The sequence below is a fragment of the Lissotriton helveticus genome, chromosome 1_1 (genome assembly GCF_964261635.1).
Source record: "Lissotriton helveticus chromosome 1_1, aLisHel1.1, whole genome shotgun sequence".
Taxonomy (NCBI): Eukaryota; Metazoa; Chordata; class Amphibia; order Caudata; family Salamandridae; genus Lissotriton; species Lissotriton helveticus.
In genome coordinates this window covers 148,463,460-148,488,564 of record NC_136057.1, presented here as the reverse complement: position 1 = coordinate 148,488,564, position 25,105 = coordinate 148,463,460, and the positions used below count along the sequence as shown (strand labels likewise).

At 44.1% G+C, this 25,105-nt stretch overlaps 1 protein-coding gene across 1 annotated transcript in view; it reads right to left on the bottom strand.

Annotated features, from left to right (window-relative positions):
- LOC144759966 (carnosine synthase 1-like) overlaps positions 1-25,105 on the bottom strand; it is a 562,866-nt gene that overhangs the window by 283,427 nt on the left and 254,334 nt on the right. The window contains exon 9 of the mRNA XM_078646511.1: positions 2,569-2,852. Coding sequence (XP_078502637.1) covers positions 2,569-2,852 — 284 coding nt within the window. The remainder of the gene's footprint in view (positions 1-2,568; positions 2,853-25,105) is intronic.

The window sequence follows — 25,105 nt, the reverse complement described above, 5'->3', positions numbered from 1 at the left end:
TTATGTGGCTCATTATCCCCCACTTCTGTTACAGAGGAAGGTGCATGGCATCAGAAAGGTGCGCAGACATAATATCGACTCCAAAATATCGTTTGGACATAATATCGACTCCAAAATATCGTTTGGACAAAATATCGACAGGACAGAATATAGACAGCCAAAATATCGTTTTTAAGGTAAGTGAAGTAATATCGACTGTAAATAATATAGAAAGTGAAAATATGTAAGTATATAATGTAGATAGTAAAAAAATGTGTTTTTATTTTTAGGGTTCAGGGTCAGTTTTGGGTTTTTGGGTATTTTTAGGGTTCAGGGTCAGTTTTGGGTTTTTGGGTAAAGGGGTATTTTTAGGGTTCAGGGTCAGTTTTCAGTTTTTGGATAAAGGGGTATTTTTAGGGTTCAGGGTCAGTTTTCAGTTTTTGGGTAAAGGGGTATTTTTAGGGTTCAGGGTCAGTTTTCAGTTTTTGGGTAAAGGGGTATTTTTAGGGTTTAGGGTCAGTTTTCAGTTTTTGGGTAAAGGGGTATTTTTAGGGTTCAGGGTCAGTTTTGGGTTTTTGGATAAAGGGGTATTTTTAGGGTTCAGGGTCAGTTTTCAGTTTTTGGGTATTATTTTATTATATTTTGTTACTATATATATATGTTTTAATAAATATGAAATAAAAAAATATTTATTTAACTTTCATTAATTATTTAATTATTATAAGTTAATTTAAGTAATTTTAAGTATATTTTAGTAATTAATTAATAATATTAATTTAATTTAACACTGTTTTTAGTAAATACGATATTTTTTACAACTATATTTTTGTAAACGATATTTTTAACTCGATATTTTTGTACTTACCTGTTTGTAGATAGAAACTCGATATTTTGACTGTCGATATTTTCTCAACGATATTTTTGATGGTCGATATTCTGTCCCTCGATATTATTTCAGTGATCCATCAGAAACAACCTGTGTCTGTAGCATTAGCTCAGGAAGGACCAATCTCTGACCATTTCAGCTATGAGTGACAGCATAATGGGTCACCTGCTTTTACAAAGTCTCCATTTACACAATCCTTTATACTTCACTTACAAAATTGTAAACAAGTGTTCTTTAGACTGAACATTCCATATTTACAGCTGAAGGTTGTAGACCATGAAAACCTATTGTGTGATTCTCATAGAAAACTCACAGGGATTTAAAGTTAGCATGTTAATACACACAACTAGGCCTTCGCTTTAAATTTAAGGATGATATAACTGATCCTGTCCCAACCCCCCTGTTACCCTTAGTTTGGCACAGGCCCAGGTAGAAGTGAATGCTAATCACTGAAGGCTTAAACAGTTTTAAGCCTTCAGGTCACCCACCATTCATCTCATTGAAAAGCAAGTAAGATGCATGGGTGCTCCATCGGTCTTGCCACTTCTCTCCATACAGCTCTCATAGTTATGTGTGCAGTCTCCTTGTTGTCTATAAGTGGGCTTCTTACTATGGGTCTAGTTAGGTCTAGCTAGCAACAACTGCGATTATTGTCAATACTTTGTAAAACGAGGCTTCAGTGGAGTATTTCTCTCTCACCACATGCTAGTGGTGGCTGCTTAGGTGTAAATGTTTGCCTTGCGTGCCTCAATGCACGAGGTATAGGCGGGGACTCGTTTACCCAACTACAGTAATATATCACATTGTTGCACTCTCATTGCACTGAGATTATCAACCCCCGTGACATTCTAGTCTAGCTCTGCACTACCACCCTGTGCACATACTGCCACTCAACACTACCAGCCCATCAGCAGCATAATACTACCCAAAACTACTGCACTACTTCCACTTGGCCTCCTCACCCCACCCCCAACAGCACCACTCCACCACTTCACTACCATCTCCAGTCACTAAGAAAATACTTCATACATTAGCACTCAGCACCCTTACAAAAACCACTGCTCTACCACCATGCTGCCATTTGTAAGTACCCCACTAACACACACCACCACCATCACATTACCACTGCCACTTCACGGTACCACACATTCACCTCAGTACCACTCTACTCCCAAAGCACTGCACTACCACCTCATACCACAGAATGACCATAGCACACAACCATAAAGAGCATACACAGGATGTCATAGTTCACCTCAGAACATCTAACTACAACAACCATCACAGGCGCCAATATCTCTACAGCACCAACTACCAACCCAACCATGTAATTACTAATCCCACCACAGATCTACGTCACAGCACCATGATTTCACTCAACTCCACAGCACTGCCACACTCTGTATTACAACCTAATAAAATCACAGCACTATCTCCATCATCACACTAACAAATGCCACCTATATGCTACTACCTCCAAGCCCTACACGTCAATCCCTATCAAGACACTATGGCCTAACAGCACTAAATTATCACTACTCATCCACAAACTGCATCCACCAAGACTGTGCTACCATACTTCATTGGCGCATTATCAAGTTGTGGCAACAAATATCTTCTACCACTACATTAGCTTAGTAATCAAGTGGTAAATACAACGAACAACATATAAAGATTTAAAAAGAAGAATTCACAAATCTCACTTTGATCCCATAATCTCTGGTTGACTCCCAGATGTACTTCTTGCTGATGCCTGCGGCTCCTATGACGAGCACCTCCTTCCCCTCCATGATGTAGCACTGAGACCTCTTCACCATGGTCTGGATCAGCAAACTGGAAGCTGACTCTGCCCCTGCACATGCTGCTGACACATTGAGGCAGTTCATTGTGTCGAACACCCCACAGGACCTGAGGCAGAGGTGGGAGTTCAACCCCAAGGCAACAGGGGTAATGGCCTGGTCCACACAAGTCAATATAAAGTCAACACCTAGGAGTGAAGGAACAAACACACAGGTTGGAAGCAAGAACTTCAGCCAGATATTCCTAAATCAGCCTTGTGCTCTATCCTGAAACAAGTGAAAAGAGTGGAATCCTATTTAATATTGTAAAGTACTTTTAAAAACCAGGGACCCTATTGCATATCAGGTGCCCATTCACCTTCTGTGCTACAACTCACCTTTAATTGCGGTATGCCTGATGGTGAGAAGGAAAGTGCACCCAGTTACAAAAAATGCTCTGTTCCCGGTGCAAGTGCAAACTCTACCCTAGAGAGTGAACATCGCATTAGAGAAAGACGGACTTGTTTAAATCTTTAGTCCTCCTTTTACTGCATTTGGTGCCTGAGCTTCAGTTTCAAGAGGGATCGGTGTTGGATTGCCAACACTTGCACTCATCATGTCTGTAGTACAACACCTGTTCTACGGTGTGATCCACGTTAGGGAAGAGATTCCACCAGTATCTGCGACCCCGTCTGTAATATGACAGAGCCTCACGTGCCTATAAAGAATATGGCTCCGACCCTCCAATAAGGATGCAGGTCTAGTAAATGTTGTAGTAGTAATGTAGACAAGTAGATAAGTGGATGGTTCCAAAGATGTAGATGTATTATGTTTCAATTCCAAATCAAGTAGATAGTAGATAGTTTGATAAGATGGTAAAAGAGTAGCCCCACCAGGAGCATCTTCTTATATGCTCAGCCATCTATCGCCAACTGTCTCTCTCTTACATCATCAAGCACACCAACATTTCATGACGGAATCATACAATCTGCTTACATACAGACTGAGCAATAGAAAAGGTGGGAATGAAAGGAAGAAGAAGCAATACACTATACTACAGTAAGCAACACAAATACGAACTCTAAGTAAAATCACACAAGAAAGGTGGTAAAATGTAAGTTATTTTTAGTAAGGGAATTAAAAATCTGACTTCGAATTTGTTTTTCTGAATCATGTAGTGTAGGTAGAAATTGTAGGGCTATGGGTGTGCAACCTTTTAGTAGCTCCTCCTATCACTCTCGGAAGCTCTACTGCTCAAAGACCTTCCCTCACTGGTCATTGGCCCCTTCCTCCCAAGGTGAAGCTCCCTATCCAGTGTGTGATGGCAGTGTACTTCTGGGTTTGCTCTTAGTTTGATGCCTGGCTATCTGCTCCTAAGTCCTTTCCAAACCAGTGCAATGGAAAGGAATTGAGCATACCCTCACCTTGAACCCAGTGCTTACACTGCCCCTCACTGAGGGCCTCATTTATGAAACGTGACGCATCGCTGCGTGAAAACAGCGATGCTTCACTTTTCATTGTGCCCGCCTTGCGACATGCTGGATGCGTCATATTTACAGTATGACACATCATGTCGCAAGGAGTTAGATACCTCACTATTTCTGACGTATCTGTCGGCGCAAAAATTACGAATTGCTGGAGTGTATCATGAAAGTGACGCAACTTCAGCAATGGATCATTACTCATGGGCAAGTCCCATGTGAAATGTGCCTGCGTCAGTCTTACGTCTGCCTTCAGGCAGGCGTAAGATATTGATGCATTTGCGTCCTAGAAGTGGCACAGTGAAATCTCATAGATTTCACTGCATCACTTCTACGTGGCTTACTTGTGTCAGAACGCCCACCCTGCATACATTATACCTGGGGCAGGTATAATGTGGCGCAGGTGTTTACAAATTGATGTATCTACCTAGATGCGTCACTTTGTAAATATGACACAACATGGCGCGTTTGTTATCCTGCTGGTTCTCACAAAAAGTGATGCACCAGCGGCGCAAAAGTGATGCAAGGGCTCATAAATAAGCCCCTATGAATGTAGGCATAATGGTCTTCTACTAATCGTTCACAAAGTCATGTGACACTGTGAAGACGATATGCATTAATAGTGGTACAAGACCGTACAGACTGAGAAAGAGCAGGGTATCAAAGCACAATGGGAAAATAACCAATTACTCATATATTGTGTGTGGAAGATTTTTTCCTACTCAGGCCTCTTGCTTGTGACTTCACTGTTGACATGAGGTATTTGTTTTATTTTACCCAGGTTGATTTTAATTCCACTGACTGATAATATAGTTTGTCTGTCGTTTTGTACATAACTCTTGGTTTCTTCAGCAACCTGGCAAATGCTCTGCTATTGAACATCTACTTAGACAGCATTCTTGAAAATCATTCCCCATGACATTTGGAGGCTGAATTTTTGAGATCCTTTTTTGAAACAAAATACAGATCTTTCACCACCCATCAAGACAAACAGGTACAGCTTTCTTGACATCATGATTCCTTTTTCACTAAATATTTTACCGTATCAATATTATCACATACTCAAGAAAGCCAGGCACATTTCTGAATTGGCAGCGCATTCTCTTTTGGAAACCACAGATTTCTTGGTTATTGAATGTAGAGAGCAAAAAGCAGTCTCACTGATGAAGTGAGAGTTGTCTTCTAAACCACATTCAGTTGTTAACCTGTGTATGTGTAAATGTACTGATCAATGTAACCTTTTCTGAGATTATGACGACTGATTGAGAAACTACGTTATTCCTTCTTGAATGTTTTTTCTCGCTGACTTAGTTGATTTAACATTGTGCTCTGTATTGAATATAATGCTTAACAGTTGTGGCCCCAGTGGGTGATGTGATTCCATGGCTGTGACCATCTTGTCTTGTACTCGCTGGGATATTATGTGTGAAGCTGTACTCTTGCACTGTACGTTTTTCTGTTAGTGGCGGCTCCTTTGCTATGGCGGAGGAGCGTCGCCCCCCAGCTAGACCGAAAACCTGAAAAATAAAATGATAATAAAACGGGTTTATTATTGTTTTACTTTTCAAGTTCTATTCTAGGGCCATTTTGGGGGAAGTCATAGAGGGGAGTGGTGGACACTGCTATTAGTGCGCATGTTGGTTTAGACAGCCGACTCAGGCCGGCCAAACAGACATGCACACTGAGCTGTCTCCAACCCATCTGAATTGCTGGGTTGGAGACAGCAAAGCGCAGACTCCCAGTCTCTCAATGAGCAGAAATTCACAGCGCTCGGGTCAATCCTGATGCTGCTTTCAAAGATGAGAGCAGCGTCAGGATTCACCGCAGGATCCCTCAGCATTTTCTTGCCTAGAATCCCCTGCAAACCTTCAATTTCCTTACAAAGTCACATCTTCCTCACATTTCTGTGTTGGTAAGTTGTAGGATCACCGCATACGCACAAATTTCCTAGCACCCAGCGTTCCCCATGGTCTCCCGAGAAAAATAATTCCTCACGTTTGTGGGTGCCTAAAGTAGCGTCAGACTAAAAACATATAAACAAACTGCCCTTTTGGACCTGCTTTGTACCCACCTCAATCTCTACCTCTACATGTTTTTGGCCCTTCCATGTCATAGGCACAAGCCCATCCACACAAGTAAGGTGTCATTTTTATCAAGCGACTGAGGGGAATGCTGAGTAGTAGGACATTTGTACTGTGCAGCTATCCCACAACTTTTCCACACAGATATTAGAGGAAAATGTGACTTTAGCTGAATTTGAGGTTTGCAGCAGATTCTGGGAAGGAAAATGTTGAGGGATTAACGCAAGCCACACCTCCCTGAACTCCCCCGAGTGTCTAATTTTCAGAAATGTCTGGGTTTTTAAGTTGCCCTAGATGTCTGCAAGCGTGGGACAAAAAACACAGCTGCCCACTCATCTATAACAAAACAACCTGGTTTTTCAAGGGGGGTCATCTGCGCTTTTGTTCCCGGGCTCAGTGGCCATCTGGGGAAACCTAGCAAACCTAGACATTTCTGAAAACTAGACACCTACAGGAGTCCAGGAAGGTGCAGCTTGCGTGGATCTCCCATCATTTTCCTACCCAGAATCCCCTGCAAACCTCACATTTAGCAAATAAGATCAAATTTTCCTCACTTTTCTGTGTGGGAAAGTTGTGGGATCACAGGGCCGCCACAAATTTCCTACCACTCAGTGTTTTCCCAGGTCTCACAATAAAAATTGTTCCTTACTTTTGTGGGTAGGCCAAATGGCCCAAAATGTACAGTGGAAACTTCAAATTAATCGATTGCAAAACTACCTGGTTTTGCGATGGAGTCACCTCCGTTTCTGGTCCCAGTCTCAGCGGCCATCTATGGAAACCCCGCAAACCCAGAAATTGCTGAAAACTAAACACCAAGGGGATTCCAGGGCGGTGCAGCTTGTGTAGATCTTCCAACATTTTCCTACCCAGAATCCCCTGCAAACCTTAAATTTAGCTAAACACATCACGTTTTCCTCAATTTTCTGGGTGTGAAATGTGTAGGACAACCGGGCTGATACAAATTTCCTTCCACCCAGCATTCCCCTAGGTCTCCCGATAAAAATGTTACCTCGCTTGTGTGGGTGGGCCAAGTATCCACAACAGGGAAGGGCCCAAAACATATTGTGGGGACATCATAATTATCTATCCCAAAACAACCTGGTTTTGCAGGGGTGTCTCCTGCGTTTTTAGTCGCGGGCTTGGCAGCCATCTAGGGAAACCTACCAAATCCAGATAGTTCTGAAAACTAGACACCTAGGGGAGTCCATGGAGATGTGGTCAGCATGGACCCCTCAGAATCCCCTGCAAACCTCAAATGTATCTAAAAAAAAAAACATTGTTTTGACATTTCTGTGTGGGATTACCGCACAGGCACAACTTTCCTACCGCCCAGCATTCCCCTCAGTCTCCCGAGTAAAATGATACCTCACTGGTGTGGGCCTGAGACCAAAATCGCAGGTGACTCCCTCACAAAACCAGGTAGTTATGCGATCGATAATTTGGAAATCTCCACAGTACATTTTGGGGGTGTTTCCTGTAATGGGCACTATGCCTACTCACCCAAGTGAGGTACCATTTTAATTGGAAGACCTGGGGGAACGTTAGGTGGTGAGAAATTTGTGGTGTCCCAGTGATCCTACAACTTTCCCCCAGAGAGAAGTGAGGAAAACATCATTTTCTTTAATTACATTTGAGGTATGCAGGAGATTCTGAGTAGCAAAATGTTGGGAGATCCACGCAAGTCGTACCTCCCTGGACTCCCCTAGGTATCTAGTTTTCAGAAATGTTTTGGATTTGGTAGGTTTCCCAATATGGCTGCTCAGTCCAAGATCAAAAACGCAGGTGACTCCCTTGCAAAACCAGTTAGTTTTGCAATCGATAATTTTTAGGTCTTCACAGTACGCTTTGGGGTATTTCCGGTCACAGGCACTAGGCCTACAAACACAAGCGAGGTACTATTTTTATCGGGAGGCTTGGGGGAATGCTGGGTGGTTGAAAGTTGTTGGCTCCCCGCAGATTACAGGACTTTCCATCACAGAAAAGTGAGAATTTTTTTTTTTTTTTTTTTACAAATTTTGAGGTTTGCAAGGGATTCTGGGTAACAGAACCTGGTAATAGCCACACATGTCACCCCATCCTGGATTCCCCTGGGTGTCTAGTTTAAACAAATTGATAGGTTTGGTAAGTTTCTTCAGTTGCCGGCTGAGGGACGATCCAAAATCCATAGCTTGGCACATTGTGAAAAAATGGTCAGTTTTCACTGTAAAAATGTGATGGCCCACGTTGCGTTTTGGGCTGTTTCCTGTCACGGGCACTTGGCCTACCCACACAAGTGACGTACCGTTTTTATTGGGAGACTTGGGGAAATGCTGGATGGGTAGAACTTTGTGTCTCCCCGCAGATACCACAACTTTCCAACACAGAAAATTGAGGAAAATGTGTTGTTTTTTTTACAAAGTTTGAAGTTTGCAAGGGATTTTAGGTAACAGAACTTGATGAGAGCCACTCAAGTCACAACATCCTGGATTCCACTGGGTGTCTAGCTTTAAACAAGCACTGGAAATGCAATAGGTCTCGCATTAGGAAAGTTTGAGCTATTGGTCTTATAAATGACATTTATTTTATTTATGTGTTGTTTTTTAAATTAATAGCTTTGTCATTTACAATGCCAATAGTTATAACTTTTGCAAATGTGACACCTATAGCATTTCTAATGCAACATGCAAGAGTGACAGAAAAGGAAGAGTGACGGCGAGCGAGAGAGACGGACGATAGAAACAGAGAGGGGAGAAAGTGAAGGAAACGAGAGGAGAGGGAAGACGGAAGAAGGCAGACAGTGAGGGAAGCAGGGAGCGAGATACAATGATGGGAGATTGAATGAGAATACAATACAGACAGTGCTCAATTTGTTAAAAAAAAAAAAAGGAGACACGGCGTGGAGGGAGAGAGAGGGAGGACGAGAGGGAAGGAGGGAGAGGAGATGGAGTGGAGGGAGAGAGGGAGAGATAGAGAGGAGAGCAATAGAGAATAAATGGAGGCAAAAATCAATGCAGGCAACATTAACAGTCAAGGATGATGATGTACGATAAAATATAATTCAGGTTGAAAAACACAAACACTTGAAAATAAAACTTTGAAAAGATTCACCCAAGAATGATGCTTTTAATGCTAAATCAATAAGATAGTGAAGCAATAAGTAAGCACAAGATTGCCTTAAATGTATTCTCAAATGTGCACTAACAGGTACCTTAAAGTACTTTTAACCTACAGTTAACCCATTTGTAGACTATTGTGCATGGGATCCTAAATGATCGATGCTCTCGTGGTTTGTTTTCTAAACTCCAAAAAAAAATCCCTTTTCTCATATGTATATAATCAATGCTAATGTACAGTCTTGATACGCTAAGCTAGTGGACACAACTACTCATTTTACGATAGAACTACGATTTGGAGTTTGATTATATTCCTCCCAACTAGCGTTTTTCATCACTTTTAAATTGGAATTATTTTTCTTCATGTTTTTCTCGCACAGTATGCATTGATTAGATAATTATTAATTGTGTTTTTATTGATGCCCTATTGTTTTTAATAATGCTGTAATAAAGTGTACATTTTTTGACAAATCAATCACCTTTACTCCTTTAGTTTTTATCTGTTGTTTAGTAACTGTACTTTTGTATGATATGGTGTTGGAAGTAACTGTTGTTATGCTATAAACTTACCCAAAGGGGAAACGTTTCTGACAAAATGAAGAAGACGTTGTACCAGGCACGTCGGTGAGACGGTTTCAAAGTCTGACGACAGCTCCAGCAGCACCAAGACAGCCACCCCACCCTGATCCACCTGGCACCTATACTAACTATGGCAGCCACCAGTGCCGTTCTGTACTATGGCTTCTTCTGGAAGCCATTCTGTGACGGGTCCAATATATCGCATGGCACAATGAGCTTCACCAATTCCTGATTAAGTTATTTCTCCAGGATGTTGGCCAGTGTAGGCAGAAGTAAGATAGAACAAAAGTTTTTCATATCATCCAGATCAGTGTTCGGCTTATTTTGAAGATGGATTACAGTAGCCTCCTTCCAGGTTTGGGAGAAAGTCTTAGAATCAAGGGCATGACTAAGTACATGCTGTAGAGTTTTGGTAACGCAATCAGGTGCCAGCTGCAGAATTGTAGGTGGACAGCGGTCCACTGGGGACCCTAGTTTCAGGCTCATGAGACGTGCCTTGGCTTTCTGCTCAGGGATGGGAGGAAAGACTTAGAGCTTGGAGGGCTCAGCAGAAATGCCTTATGATTCCATCAGCAAACTGGGTTCAACAGAAGGGGGGAATTCAGAGTATATCTTAATAATTCCGTCTCTGAAGTGGGTGGCCACTCTATGGCAAAAATCTTGTGAGGTCTCTATAAAGACGGGATAAGAAGGCTGAGACAACTGTTTAACAACTCTAAAGAGTTCTTTAGAGGAATTTCTTGCCCCTCTAATATTGTCGGTGTAATATGTGGATTTAGCATGGTCGATAGCTCATTTATATTGAAGATTAAGAACTCTATGGCTTATTTTATCAGTAGGGGCGCAATTCAGTTGGCATTTCTGTTCTTGTCTCTGATAAGTTTGCTAAAGCTTTTTTAGATTGTCAGTAAACCAGAGCGCAGAAGGCTTCAATCTTGTGCGACACCTACTTGTCAGAGGGGCAACAATGTCAAGGAAGACTGCTATCCAGTTTTGAAATCCCTCAGCCGAGAGAGCAGGTAGTGTACCTGCAGGGCTGTCAAGCAAGTTGAGCAACTGTTCAAGGGCTTCAGATGTAATTCTACTCCAGTTTCTGCCAAAAACTGTCTAAGGTTTAGACAGTCCCAATCCTACCCCCTTGGACAACAGTACAGGGCAGCTCACATTAAAGGTAATTATATAATGATCCACTCAGCTGAGCGGTATGGCTTCATTAAATGTCAGCACAGGAGAATTTAAAAAGATACCATCTAAAGTGTGCTCCGCAGAGTGAGTGGGGGCTTTCACCACATGAATAAAACCATATATCATATATTCTATTAAGGATAAGGAGTTCTTGTTGGATAAATCTTCTAAAGGAAAGATGAAATCGTCAAGTGCTGCAAATTCTGATGGACCAGAAAGGATCTAGGTCTTGAAGCCAAGCTTCAAGATAATCAGTTCCGGGCCTATGCAAAAAGGGTGCAGCACCTCGGAGTCGTGACTTCTGACCCATGTTGAGTAATGGCTTCAAGAGTGTAGTTAAATGAGTCCTTGAAAATGATTGCTAGTCCGCCACCTCTGCAACCAAGATGATCTTGCTATAGATATAGTATAGCAGGGGGTATAGCGGCTACCAAATGAGGGCATGAGGGCCCTGAAGCCCCGGTTTCCATAAAAAAAAGGCTGTCAAGATGGCGGGAAGTAATGAGCTTACAACTTTCAATATTGTGTTTGCACAAAGAGCGTGCGTTAAGTAATGCACAGGAAATATAGGAATTGATAGTATGTTTACTGTCCCTCTCTTTAGAGCCTGCCCCACAACAGGGCTGAGTAGGGATACCTACAGGTAGGGTAAATCTAAAGTTACAGCTGGGGCTGCTAGACATTATGTCCTGAGTTTAGTCAGCCCTCATGCATTTAATAACCTTCTTTCGGGCAGAACTGCAGGAGCTGTATCCGAGAATAAAACACTAAAGCAATTTTGAGGTAATCTGAGTTGGAACTGTCAGTATCCATGGCCTCTGGCATCATCCAGGCACTGAGGGGCACAGACAAGCATCGGTTGTCCACAGTGGCATGTGTCCTAAATAGTTTAGGATGGCCAGGAAACTAGCCCGCCAACCTCGCAAGATGGTGCCCAGAACGGAGCAGCCAAGTTTGGAAAGCAGAGGACCCTTTCCTTGCAATCATTCCAAGGCTGCGGTGGACCAAAGGGCAAACAGCAAGAAAAGCAGAACAACAAAAAGGTAAGGCCACCTCCCCAACCCAAGCCCCTTCAATAAAATGCAGCGCTGGTTAAAATGGTTAACTTACACCCCACAATGCACTGCTTATGACCTCACATATTGCATCACTCATGACATGGTCAGTGACATCACTGGTGACATCACAGATGACATTTCAAATTGCATCACTGTGATCACATTATCCAGTGATTGTGAGTGTTTTCTAAAGGTTTTTGTGTGTTCAGCGTATATACTAAGGTACCACAAAAGTTACATTAGTGTACTTTGTGTACTACTAATGAGTGATTCCATTTTCAGGTCGGGCCTGAGCCAGCGTACCAGCTCTGCTCTGGCGATCATGTGTTGTAGTTCAGTGTGGGAGATAAGCCCCGCCCACTCCCCCACCCATATTTTTCATTTGCTTGTGTCTTTGTCCTTCATAAATGCTGTCTTCTGATTCCTAGTTAGTCCCTTCTTAGTATGGCCATGTTGCTTGCCTCTTTACTTGGTTGTTACAGAGTATGTGTACTATTTTATTTATTGAGTTTCTCCTGTATTAGGAACGACGACGTGCTTTGCTTACATTCAGTGGACCTCGCCCGCTTTCACTTTCAAAGCAGCCGGGACAATGGCGACCACTTTGTTGCAAATAGCATTGCAAATATTTTCTCAGATTGGAAACTTGTTGTTTTTCACCTCCTTTGTGCTCTCTCTCGCTCAGCGCTTCGCCCCCATGGTTCTGGTGCTGATAGCGGGCCTGGCGCGTCGGTTCGGTCCCAAGGATCTCAGTTCAGGCACTGGGTGTCGAAGACCGTGGACCCTCCCAGCGCCGCAGAACGCCGGACCGTTGGATCTGTCCGCGCCCTTGAACCCTCCCCACCCTTTATAATCAAGGATCTCGGTTCAGGCACTGGGTGTCGAAGACCGTGTGCCCTCCCAGCGCCGCAGAATGCGGGACCGTTGGATCTTTTCGCATCCTTGAACCCTCCTCACCCTTGATAATCAAAATAAACATATTCTTGAAATGTTGAGAGCGGAGCTGCCTTACCCATCATTCAGCGCGTAACCCCTATCTCCAGGTGCCAGACATCTTCCGCAGTGCAGAGTTTCTGTCTGTCCAATTGCTGTTAAGTAAAAGTTTTAAATAAAGCATGTCCTCCTTTTGTGGGCCTTTAGAAACATGCCTTGAAAATCAGTTTACTTAATTTTAGGAAATACATTTTGATTATTTTCAATTTAACAGCTATTGCAAGAATAATTAATCGTATTAACATATCAGGGCGCTGTTTACTGGCAACATTTCTCATACTGGGTGTGTGAAATGTCACTTTCCTGGCAGGAAAGTGTGTTTAGAGTGTGCTATTACAGGTATTGGGAGTATCTGCAGCGAGGGCCAAAACACGCCAACAGCTGCTTCCCTTACACTGAGCGGAGCCCGCTAAAGGCAATATATCACTCAACATTTTCACAATGACACCAGCTAATAATCTTATTAAAAAGAGGAGTCCTGTGTGGGATTTACTTTTTGGGATCAGATAATAACAAATAACAAATAACAAAACATAAGTGGGCAATAAAAAAAGACAGTGCAGAAATTGGATTCCGGAAACCGTATGCCCATGAAATGCTGTGGCTTTTTTGCGTGTCCAATCGAATCAATCTTCTTTTTTTAAATTGCTTGTCAACACCTCCAGTGAACACAGGGCCTATAAAAAGGAAGCAGACACTAGCTTGCTGCAACTCGTCCAGGTTCATGATGAACGCTCCATTTCACAGCACATAAAATACCAGCCGCAAACTCCTATAAATTTCCGCCGTAAAGCTAGGCACCTGATGGCCCTACCACTGTAGGCCCCTAGCAACAAGGGCCTCCTGCACCCTTGGATAATTCCGGGAAACCAGTGGATCACCCCGATCAGGGCTTAGATTTCCCGAAGAGTCCGATCCGACAGGCAGGTGGGATCAGTGAGCCTTGATGGTGCTGCGGCTGCCATAGCGTGAGATAGAGAAGACTCAGCATGTTAGGGTGAGAGTCCGACCCCATGCCCCAGAGCCTCCATTATCATCATTAACATCTAGCTCAGAGGTCTTCAAACTTTTGGGTGCTTAGACTCCACCGTCAACATTTTCAGTTGTATGGAACCCCTCCTGACAAACATTTCTACACCTGTAGGCAGGGCTACTGGAAGTATGAGGCAGGTGAGGACCAAATTACATGACAGGCTTGACTAAATTGTGTTGGAAGAAAATTTAAATAATGTTATGTGATGCCGCGTTTTTTTGGGATAGAATTGCTTCATTATTTTGACATTTTTTGTACACAGGAACACTGAGGAAAGATTTCACCCCATCAGTACCAGTTTATAACCAAAATACTACAATTAACATCAGAAAGATGTCTAGTTAACCGGAATACCTGCTGCTACATTAGAAGCTCACCTGGCTCTGGCCGGGAGCAGCAGTGGTCCCTTAAAACCTTGGCAGTCTTGTGCAGGGTTATCAGTTTACCCATGCCGCTTTACTCTCACCTCTCCCCTCCATCCCTCTCTCCTCTGCTCTCCCAATTCTGGATCCCTCTCTCACTTTGCAGGCTGTTTTCTTTCACCCCTTTTTACAACTTCCGAACTCTCCTCATTCAACTTCTCACTTCATCCTTAATCACCTCTTGCCATTTTGTCATTTTACTGCCCTCATCTCTAACAGTCTCTCATATTTATCTCATGGCCTCTCTGTCCCGTCACCTCCCGAGCCCATCCGCACTTCTCATTCACCCCAAGTCTCTCCATTAAAATTGTTGTCTATTTGTATCTTACACCTCTCCAGTCCCCCCATTCCTCTTCCACATCTCTCCTTTGTTCTTCCACACCTTCTTGAATGAATGCCCCTCTTCCCTGTTACCTCCGCACCAGTGCTTCATTTGAGCAGGTGGTTTCCAGTGCTCCGCACTGGCACTTAATCGTGCACAGTGGCGCTATGACCATCTGCCACATTGTGGCTCTGTCTGTGTAATTTAGAGATGAGCAGTGTTAAACCTGTCAGCCCTTTGGGTGGTCCCTCCTAATTATTATTTATTTTATCCCCTTTTTGCCTCTGTATTTTTCCGGATGTCCACTACATTTTTTTTTTCTGGTGTTAACCCTAGGTCTCAGGGCGCCTCATTATTACTTAATAGTATTGTGGCGCAGGTGCTCCTGTAAAATGGAGGGAGTGTAGGGAGACACAAAATGGTGGCCTGCTCAAATCACCTCAGAACCTGGGGCCATAGAGTTGCATGAAGGGTTCTAGAACCTGCTGGACCCTTCTGGACTCTCTTGGCCCAGACTATAAAAGGTGGAATGGGACGGCCATTTTGGTTCGTCCAGTCAGTGAGGAGAAGGAACAGACAGGAGTCAAGGCTTCTGAGAGGAGAGGTTGGTGCGCAGAGGGGAGAATTGATTGTCTTCAGGCCTGACCCCCCTTTTGCTGATGCCCCCCCCTTTGTCAGATGATCTAGCCCTGCTCTTGGTTTCGACACCCAAGTGAGATACTCGTGAGGCATCCCTTGTAAGGAAACCCGGTTTGGTCAGGAGAGTGGAGGACCATAAGCCGGGAGCCAGAGGGTGTGAAACTGCCTGTTGTGCTAACTCTCTGAACTAATACTGAATAGAGGCAACAGGAGGTTCACCAGAAACGGATCTTGCATAGCGCCTCACTAACTCGCGCTGGTCGGCACTCACCGCTACTCATCTAACCTTGCTGAGAAGAGTGAGCAGTCTGGGCGTCCTGGTGAGCGGCTTCCGCGTTGGTTACTAAGGAAGCGAAGGGCCTGTGAAGCTCCGCCCGGCCCGTCAGCAGGAGGCGAGGTGCAGTAAGGTGAGGGGCGGGCTGCAACGAAGGGACTGTGAAGCTCCGCCCGGCACGTCAGCAGGAGGCGAGGCGCCGTAAGGTGAGGGGCGGGCTGCGAGAGGGCCGGACCAGAACAGAGTACTTCCTCGTATAGCGGGCTGAGGGCGAAGCCAGGAATTAACTCCCCCCCCCCTTTCTTGGCCGGATTTTGGTGAATTCAGCTGTCGGAGTCCCTCAGGTTGCGCGGGGACTCGGTCGAGTGCTCTCCACGTCATGACTTTCCCGTAGAGCCGCCACTCCCGAAGTAAGCAGGGAATCACAAGGCGGGGAGAGGGTTGAACGTGTGAGCGCAACGTGAGCCTTGCTGGATTAGAACTGTGGTTTGACTGCTTGGTCTAGTGGACATCGAGATTGTAAGGCCAGCCGGCCTCTAACAAGCGGAGTTTCATAAACAAAAAGGAACGTAACGAGGGAGAGTATCACCTGCCACCAGTCATCCTCCGTCAGACTACTCCCCAGTGGTGGGCTGGGGACAGGGTGGCTAGTGGGAGGTAAATTCTCAAAGGGTCCAGATGGCCATGCCTGTCTAGGAGTAGAGACGGAACAATCACGCTGGGGGAACTGAGTATTGCCAGTCTTAGGTAGGAGGGTTTATGATCAATGGGAAATCTGTTTGCCCCAAAGTATTGCCTGCCTTTCTGAGTTGTAAGTAGAAGATATTTATGACTTGTGTGAAGTAACGTTTCCGACCTACATTTTGGTATTCTAGGCAACCTACTACATAACCAGTAGTGTAATTCCTGCAGAGCGGTTTTTGGACCTTGTACCTCTTGCATTCGTAATTCCATTGTGTCCTATATGGTAATGCACGATTTACATCTCCCTGTTCTAGACTAAAAACGGAAATGATTAGGAAAGATCTGCTTATGAATTTAGAATGTATGTAATTCTCATGAATGTATAAAAGTATGTAAAATGACGGTGATATCTAAAATGCAAATGTAAGAATTTTGAGGTAACCAAAAGCTAATTTGAAGAGAAGATAAAGCTTTTCTAACAAGGTGTGGTGTCATTTTTAGTGGATGGACGCTGAACTGCTGTAGTGAGTGTGACGCAAGGTTAGCACAGTTGCTTTAGAGATAGGCCTTACCGCTCCAACAAGCAGAACAGCAATTCAATATTCATTAAAAACAATAAACTCCTGACATCCATGCCATTCTTATAGCTTTGGGGGCTTGAAATAGTTACACTTGTACAGGTTTTATGGTTGGTAGTTGCATAGGTATTGTCTTTGGCCCCACAGGTGAGGTCTGTGGCACATGTTTTATTACAAACTAATCACTGCTCAGCACCCACCCTAGTACTCCCTCTCTTCCCTTATTGCTGCTGTGTCTCACCCGTGTCGCATCAAATTACTTTTTAGGTCACAGATCATCTCTCAGCTATCTTCTCTCACAGTTTGACAGTAGTCCCCAACTTTCCCTTACACTCACTTCTTGCATGTCCGCACTTCCCTTCAGCACTTCACATTTCTCCTCATCCCTGACCTCTTCAATCAAATTCTCTCACTCCCTTGCCGTCCTTTCTCATCCTCTCATCTCTCCTCACCGAACACATGGGTTGGACCTGCATGCTTCTCTTGGCCTGTGCCACTCTGCTTATTGTTCCCTAATTCAGGAAGGCACAAATTGTCTGTCTTGCTGTATTGGTGCAGGCCACACAGTTATGGAACGTGCACCCTCCTTTGCTTCGCTCCACCAATAATCTATTATCCTTTAGGAAGATATACAAACCTGGCTCTATGCTCTGTAGGTCATCCCATTTGGCTGGTTCTCCTTCCTCTTCTGTGTGTTACTCATTTGCCTTCAGGCCACAGATGGCTATTAGCCCCAGGACACCTTTTGGTCACAGTAGCACACTACAAATGTAAATAATAATAGTAATAGGCAGAAGCAGGGGAGCCACTAGACCCCACCTTCGCGGGGGGCCTACACTCCCAGGCAGGGCTGGCCCTAGCACTGGTCACACACGGCGCAGCATTTTTTTTTTGGGTGCCCCATCCCCCATTTCCTCCTTCTCCATAAATTGCCTCACTCCCACTCACCAACAATGCATCTAATCTCTCTGTAGCACCTTTTTGACAAACATTTTTTTTTATAGCGCCACTCATAGTTTACTCACACTCAGTTCTGTGATCTGCATAGTACATGTTCTTTGTAGCAGGCACATTAACCCCCTGCACTCTGTGGATGACAAGAGTGCCCATGTGAGTGCACGGTGAGCGATGCAACAGTGTGAGAGTAGGGAAAGAGGAGTGACTGCAGGGTGAGTGAGGTGACAATATGAAGTTGGGTGTGGATGTAATTGCAGAGTGGGATGAATTAATGCATGGTAAATGATGGGCTTGTTTGAGTGAGTTGCAAATTTAGCAGTGAGGGGGCAGGTGAGTGAGGTTGTCACATGAGTGCTGGGTGAGTGCAGATAAGTAGTGTGACTGCAAGGTGAGGTACACAGTGAACAACACAAGTGCATTGTGAGTGCACAGTATTCACTGCAAGTGCAGGGTGAGGGGGTGAATGATGTAAGTACATGGTGATCAGTGTGAGTGCATTGTGATAGCTGTGAGTGCAGGGTGAGTGAGGAAGTGAGGGGCAAGAATGAGAAGTGAGTTCTCTGAATACAGGGTGCATTCCCAGACACTTGAAGTAACTCAGCATATTATTGACGGGGGCGTAACGTTTAAGATGTAAGTTAAACTATTGCTATTATGGCATTAATAAGGGATCGAGGGTGGAGGACATAAATAATATGCTGATCCTGCAACACACTTCCAGTCCTATGATTAGGGTTGCCTGCTCATTATTTTGATGTCCAAGATGGTACAAAAATAAGCAGTCACCAAAAGCTGTATATTCAGCAATCATCTGTGCGTACTTGGAACAGCAAATATAAATAGAAATAACTTTTAATTGTGTTCTAGGGCTGCCTCAATGATCCATGACTGATAATTAAAGGGAACAAAGACAGAAAAGTCACATTACGAATGAATGCATATTATTTTATTTACAATTCTATTAAGTGCCAGGAGTAGGCCTTTGCAGGCTCTTTAAACATCAAATGGCTGGTATTTTTCTTCTGGCAACCCCATTTTATATTTCTTTTCATGAAATGCATTCTCACACTACTGTAGTGAATGTTAAAATACAAATGTAGGGAATAGGCAGAGTGGGGACCTAGGGGGTACTGGAACTAGAAAAAAAACTAAGCCTCAGGAACCAGTTTACAAAAGGTATGTAAATATGCAAATGGTCTTTAACGACCTGTGAAAAACTCAGGTGTGCCAAGCTGTGCTGGAGATAAGACTGCAGACACAGCCCCGCGGAGCCCACAGCAGCTCGAGCTGAGACACACTACGGGGGAGGAGATGGACTGAATCCCTTGTAGTCCTATGGGCCTGGGCAGAAGTGTGACCGGGAATGCGCTACCCCCTTTCCATCACTCCACGGCCCCCCTGGGGGTCGCGCCCCACACTTGACCCCTGCTAAAGCTGAACAAAGACCCCCACCAAAGAATCCTCCCCTTCTACCTCCCCCACTGCATGCACGTGCCCCCTCCCTTGGCCCCCATCACGCATCACTTCCACTCTTGGGGCCTCATTTATGAGGCCGTGCGTGAGTTTTGCGCTTCCGATGCGTCACTTTTTGTGACGCATCGGCGGCGTAAAACATGCCTCCTGATGCGCACTATTTACAAAGTGACGCATCTAAGCAGATGCGTCACTTTGTAAACCCGTGCGCTACATTATACCTGCGTCAGGTATAATGTATGCAGGGGGGGCGTTCACCCGCAAAAAGCCTCGTAATAGTGACGCAGTGAAATCTATGAGATTTCACTGCGTCACATTTAGGATGCTGTTGCGTCAAAATCTTGCGCCTGCCTCACAGCAGGCGTAAGACTGACGCAAGCCCTTTCACATTGGCGACGTTGAGCAGAAGGAACTAAACAACCACAGAGGGAGGAGTACTCCACTGGTGAAAAGAACCACACGGATTTTGAGGAAAAAGGAAAAAAGCGCTCCCATTTCAAAGAACCACGCAAGTTTTGGAACAAAGAAGAACCTTTTATTCCATGTCAAAAGTACTGTAATGGAAATATCTTTGCTACCTTGAGGAAGAAGAAATATTACGTTGTGAACTGAGGCCTGCATAGCTTCCAAAACAACTGGTGAGTTTGGGAGAACATTTGCCTATTTATATCTTGTATCTAATAGAGACTTTGTCACGCTGGGATTATAAAGAAGCGCACCTTGCTAAAGGAATTGTATCCAATGCTACATTTCGGAAACTTTGGACTAAAAAGAAATTCTTAAGCACGTTTAAAAAAAAAAATATTAAGGAAAGCGAGGGCGCAAATTCTTAAAAGGAAACGGAGCGATTTGCGTTGTATTTGTGTGACATTCAAGATATATTAGACTTTTCCCTCGTCTGAACCGGCATCACCGGTACAAATTCACAGGTTGCATCTTTTAAAAGTCTCCTCGAGCAGAGAGACACACGAGCAGACTCCTCGAGCGGAGAGACACACGAGCAGACTCACCATTCGATTTCACTGGCATTGTTTTGCTTCAACGGAGCCGCGTCAAGAAGGAAGCACTCGAACAAGAGAGGAACAAGCGTCATTGACGGAGATGACGTGCCGGCAGTGACGCGACTGCGCAACGCAACGTACGTGGCGGCCATCTTAAAACTTATTTGGTATCTTAGCAACTGGCATCTCTCCTTTAACATCGCACCAAGTTGAAACCGATGCTTCAAACGGCATACCGTGTGACTGGAAAGAGCCTCTAAAAACGGAAATGAGTGTCAGCAAGAGAAATTTAAGGGTGAGAGTGTCATTTACAAATTGAATTTATAATTTGTTTTTTTTGGACTCTAAACAGCGTACATGGAAAAGTCACCACGAACACATTTCCCTACATAGTTAAGGTAGAGAAAGAGTGGGAAAGCACATATTGCACGTTTTAATGAGGAAGAGTTGACATTTTAATCGAGTTTCACTATCTCTGTGTTAAAGAGAACAGTGCTCCTCTAAAGAATTTTGGAATGGAAAATCTGAATGTCATAGCACCTCCATTGTTCCTACAAGCTACTGGAGATCCACCCATTGAGTGGGATGAATGGATAGACATTTTTGAGAACTATATCGAAGCACTTGATGGGAAAGATTTCAGTGCAATTAGAAAAAAAGCCCTCTTGTTAAGTGCATTAGGCAAAGAGGGTCAACATTCCTTTAAATATCTTCCAGTAGCAGTTAATCAAGATGGTAGGGCAATAACCAATGTATACACAGAAGCCAAAGCTCGGATGAAAAAACAATACGCAAAAGAAGTAAATATTGTCATGGCGAGGCACAAATTTTACACCCAACCCCAGAGGAATGAGGAATCAGTAGACCAGTTTGTAGCTAGGCTACGTGAGCTGTCAATAAAATGTAATTTTGGAGAGATAAGAGACGAAATGATAAGAGACCAGCTGATAGTACAGTGCCGAAACAAAAAAATGCAGGAGAAACTGTGGGCGGCAAAAAATCCTACCATACAAATGGCCATCGACATAGCAAAAGTGGTTGAAGAATCGAATGCATGCATGAAAGAGATGGAAAAGAAAGATAACACAAAAGAAAATGTTCAAGGGAATGGTGTTTCTTGTGTTGATCATGATGAAGTTGCTGTTGTGAATAAGAGAAGTGTAGATCAAGGGGGAAGTGGTCAGAGGAGATTTAACAATGCGTTCTCAGGCAGTGACAGGAATAGATCCCAAGGAAGAATGTGCAGTAGGTGTGGGAGTACTTTTCACAGTTCGGACTTCAGGAGATGCTTTGCTATTGACAAGATGTGTAGGAAGTGTGGGCGGAAAGGACATTTTGCGAAGATGTGTAGGGGTACAAATGTTGATAAAGTAGCTGTTGTCAAAAACAGGGATGAAGTAAGAGACATCGTTAGTATTGAGGGTGCCAACAAAATATTGTGTCTAAGTGGGGATGGTGTGAATGAAGGTGAGCCTGGGAGAAGATTCAGACCAAAAGCCCTGTTCCTTATAGATAAAGTTGAGGTCCAGCTGATGGTTGACCCTGGATCCTTATGGACCATTATTCCCAAGAATATGTATTTAACAAATTGGAAGGATGTGCAGCTATCTCCTAGTGACATTAATGCCTGTGGTTACCAGGGCGAAAGTATAGAGGTGATTGGGTTTATGGTGTGCGTAATATCATTCGAGGATCGCTCAGCCGAAGGAAAGGTGTATGTAGCCAAATCTGGTCCTGCAATTTTAGGATGGGGACAACAGTATGACCTCGGAATAATAATAAATCCTAGGGCAGCACAACAAGTGATGGTGGTAGATAACATAACCACAGATTCGATAGTTGAAGGGATGAATGGTCAGTTTGATGAACGTATAGGAGAGTTGAAGGGTTATGTACATAAAATTGTTTTGCGGAATGATGCCATACCCATGCAACACAAGGTGAGAAAAGTTCCTTTCATTGCACGCGAGGAAGTGAAGAAGATATTGAAAGAGATGCTAGATCAGGGTGTGATAGAGCAGATCGAAACGTCACCCTGGATTTCCCCCGTAGTTATTACGACCAAATCCGATGGAAAATTTCGTTTTTGTGTGGACCTTCGCACCCTGAACCAAAACATTGTAGTAGACAACTTCCCCTTACCGAACATCAATGAGTTGGTTTTATCACTTAAAGGTGGAAAGTATTTTTCCAAATTGGACCTTCGCAGCGCCTATCATCAAATAAAACTGCACCAAGGCTCAAAAGCACTGACAGCGTTCATAACAACCGAGGGAATATACCAATTTACGCGAATGCCTTTTGGACTCGCCTCTGCAGCCGGGGTATTTCAAAGGATGATGGGTGCTGTACTGAAGGGCATGAACAATGTAGTGTATTTTCAGGACGATGTCCTGATATTTGGAGCGACTATTGAAGAACACAACGTGATCTTGAAGACCGTTTTGGAGAGGATGGAACAAGCAGGATTGACTCTTAAGAAAGAGAAATGTAAATTTGCGGTGGAGGAGGTTGAATATCTTGGGTATACCTTGTCTGTTGACGGGGTAAAACCCAAGAGAGACTTATTAGACTCCATTAGAAATGCACCACCTCCAGGTGATAAAGATCAGTTGAGGTCATTCCTTGGCCTCATCGAGTACTACGCTAAGTTTGTAAGAGATTTTGCAGAGAAAACCGAAAAGATCAAGGTGCTGTTGAGGAATGGATGCAAGTTTGTGTGGGGTGTGGAGCAAGACGAGTGTTTTAAAAGAATCAAGGTGGAAATTTGCGAGGCAGGCATTTTTACACCGTTCGACACCAACCGCAAGTCAGTTTTGACAGTAGGCGCGAGTGCTGTGGGTGTTGGTGCGGTTCTGGCTCAAGTACACGAATCTGGTCTTAAAACTGTAGCGTTTGCCTCGAGGACACTCACTACAACCGAGAGAAATTACTCTATAATCGAGCGTGAAGCTCTAGCCGCAGCATGGGGTTGCGAATATTATAGGATGTACCTGTGGGGGTTCAAGTTCACGCTGTTGACAGATCACAAACCCCTAGTTAAAATACTTTCGCCTGGCGGTGCTGGCAAGGGTTCTGCCAGGTTAGCCAGACTCGCTGCCAGGATCCAAGAGTACTTGTACACTGTGGAATATATTCCCGGTTGGAGGAATTGCCAGGCGGATGGACTCTCTAGACTTCCACTACCTTGGGAGAAGGTGGACAAGTTAGGAGTAGAATCTCTCAACTCAGAGGGTTCTGTTGCCGCTGTAGACGAAGTGGTAGATATGTGTGCTGGGGCAATTAATAGGAGTTTGTGGAATACATCTATGGCTAAAGATGTGGTGTTGTGTGGAGTCAAAGACCTGATAGCGAATGGTCCAAGGAGAGAGAGTTGCTTATCTCCCGCACTTCGTCCCTATTTAAAGGTTCTGGAACAATTGTCTATCCTGGACAAAGATGGTTTCATGATTTTAATGGACGACAAATTCATTCCTCCACAAGAAGTGCGTTTTACTTTATTTAAGTTAGCCCATGAGGGTCACCTGGGGCAGTCCCTTACTAAGAAGAGAATCAGGGAGAATTTTTGGTGGCCCGGAATGGACTCCGAAATCTCGCAGTGGGTAGAGAGATGTACCGATTGCTTGGAAAGCGAGAAGAGACTTAAAGTGGGTAATCATACTGGTTGTGGTTCAATAGTAGATCCCGGGTGTCCTTGGCACACCATATGTCTTGATTTTATTGGCCCATTCTACCAGTTGAGTCAAGACATGAGGTTTGGGTTAGTGGTAGTTGATGTCTTTTCCAAGTGGTTGGTAGTCAAATTCATGAGGGAGATCACTACGAACAGCACCATTACTGTGCTGAGTGAGATCTTTAAAGAGGAAGGTTTTCCCACAAGGATCATTACCGATAATGGGACGCAGCTCACCTCCCTAGAGATGGCTAATTTCTTGGGAAAATGTGGTATTGCACACTCAAGGACCTCACTTTACAACCCCCAGGGGAATGGCATAGTGGAGAGAGCCAACCGCATGGTTAAAGGTGCCATTCAAATGGCGATTTCTTCAAGAACGGATGTGAGGAGTTTGGTTAATGACCTGGTTTGGGCCTACAGGACTACTGAAAATAGTGTGACCGGTATGATCCCGTTTTCTGTCATGAGGGGACGTTCAGCGGGCACTAAACTGGTGGCTGCGTGGATGAAAGAATATCTGAACGCTGACCTTCCTGCTGCTCCCGGTGAGCCTGACACCGTGCGTGAATCAGATGGCGCGTGTAGATTTGCTGTGAATGATTGGGTGAAAGTCAAACCGGGTCGAGTGAGTGTCGGATTGACGAAGTTCAGGGGACCATTCAAGGTCAAGTCTGTTCATAAAAGATTTGTCACTCTATATAATGGTGAGAGTTGGAACTTGAGACGTGTGGCACTGTATAAAAAAGCCGAGCAAGAACCGGTGAGAACCGATGAGTCAAGTGCCAGTACTACCAATGGGTCTTATGCCAGTAGAACTCAGAGAGTAAGAAGACCTCCAGGTTATTTACATGACTATATTTGCAAGTAAGGTTTCTCTCTGTAACGAAGAGCATGTACTTATTATGTTTTTTTTAGATTTACTTTCCTTTGGTTT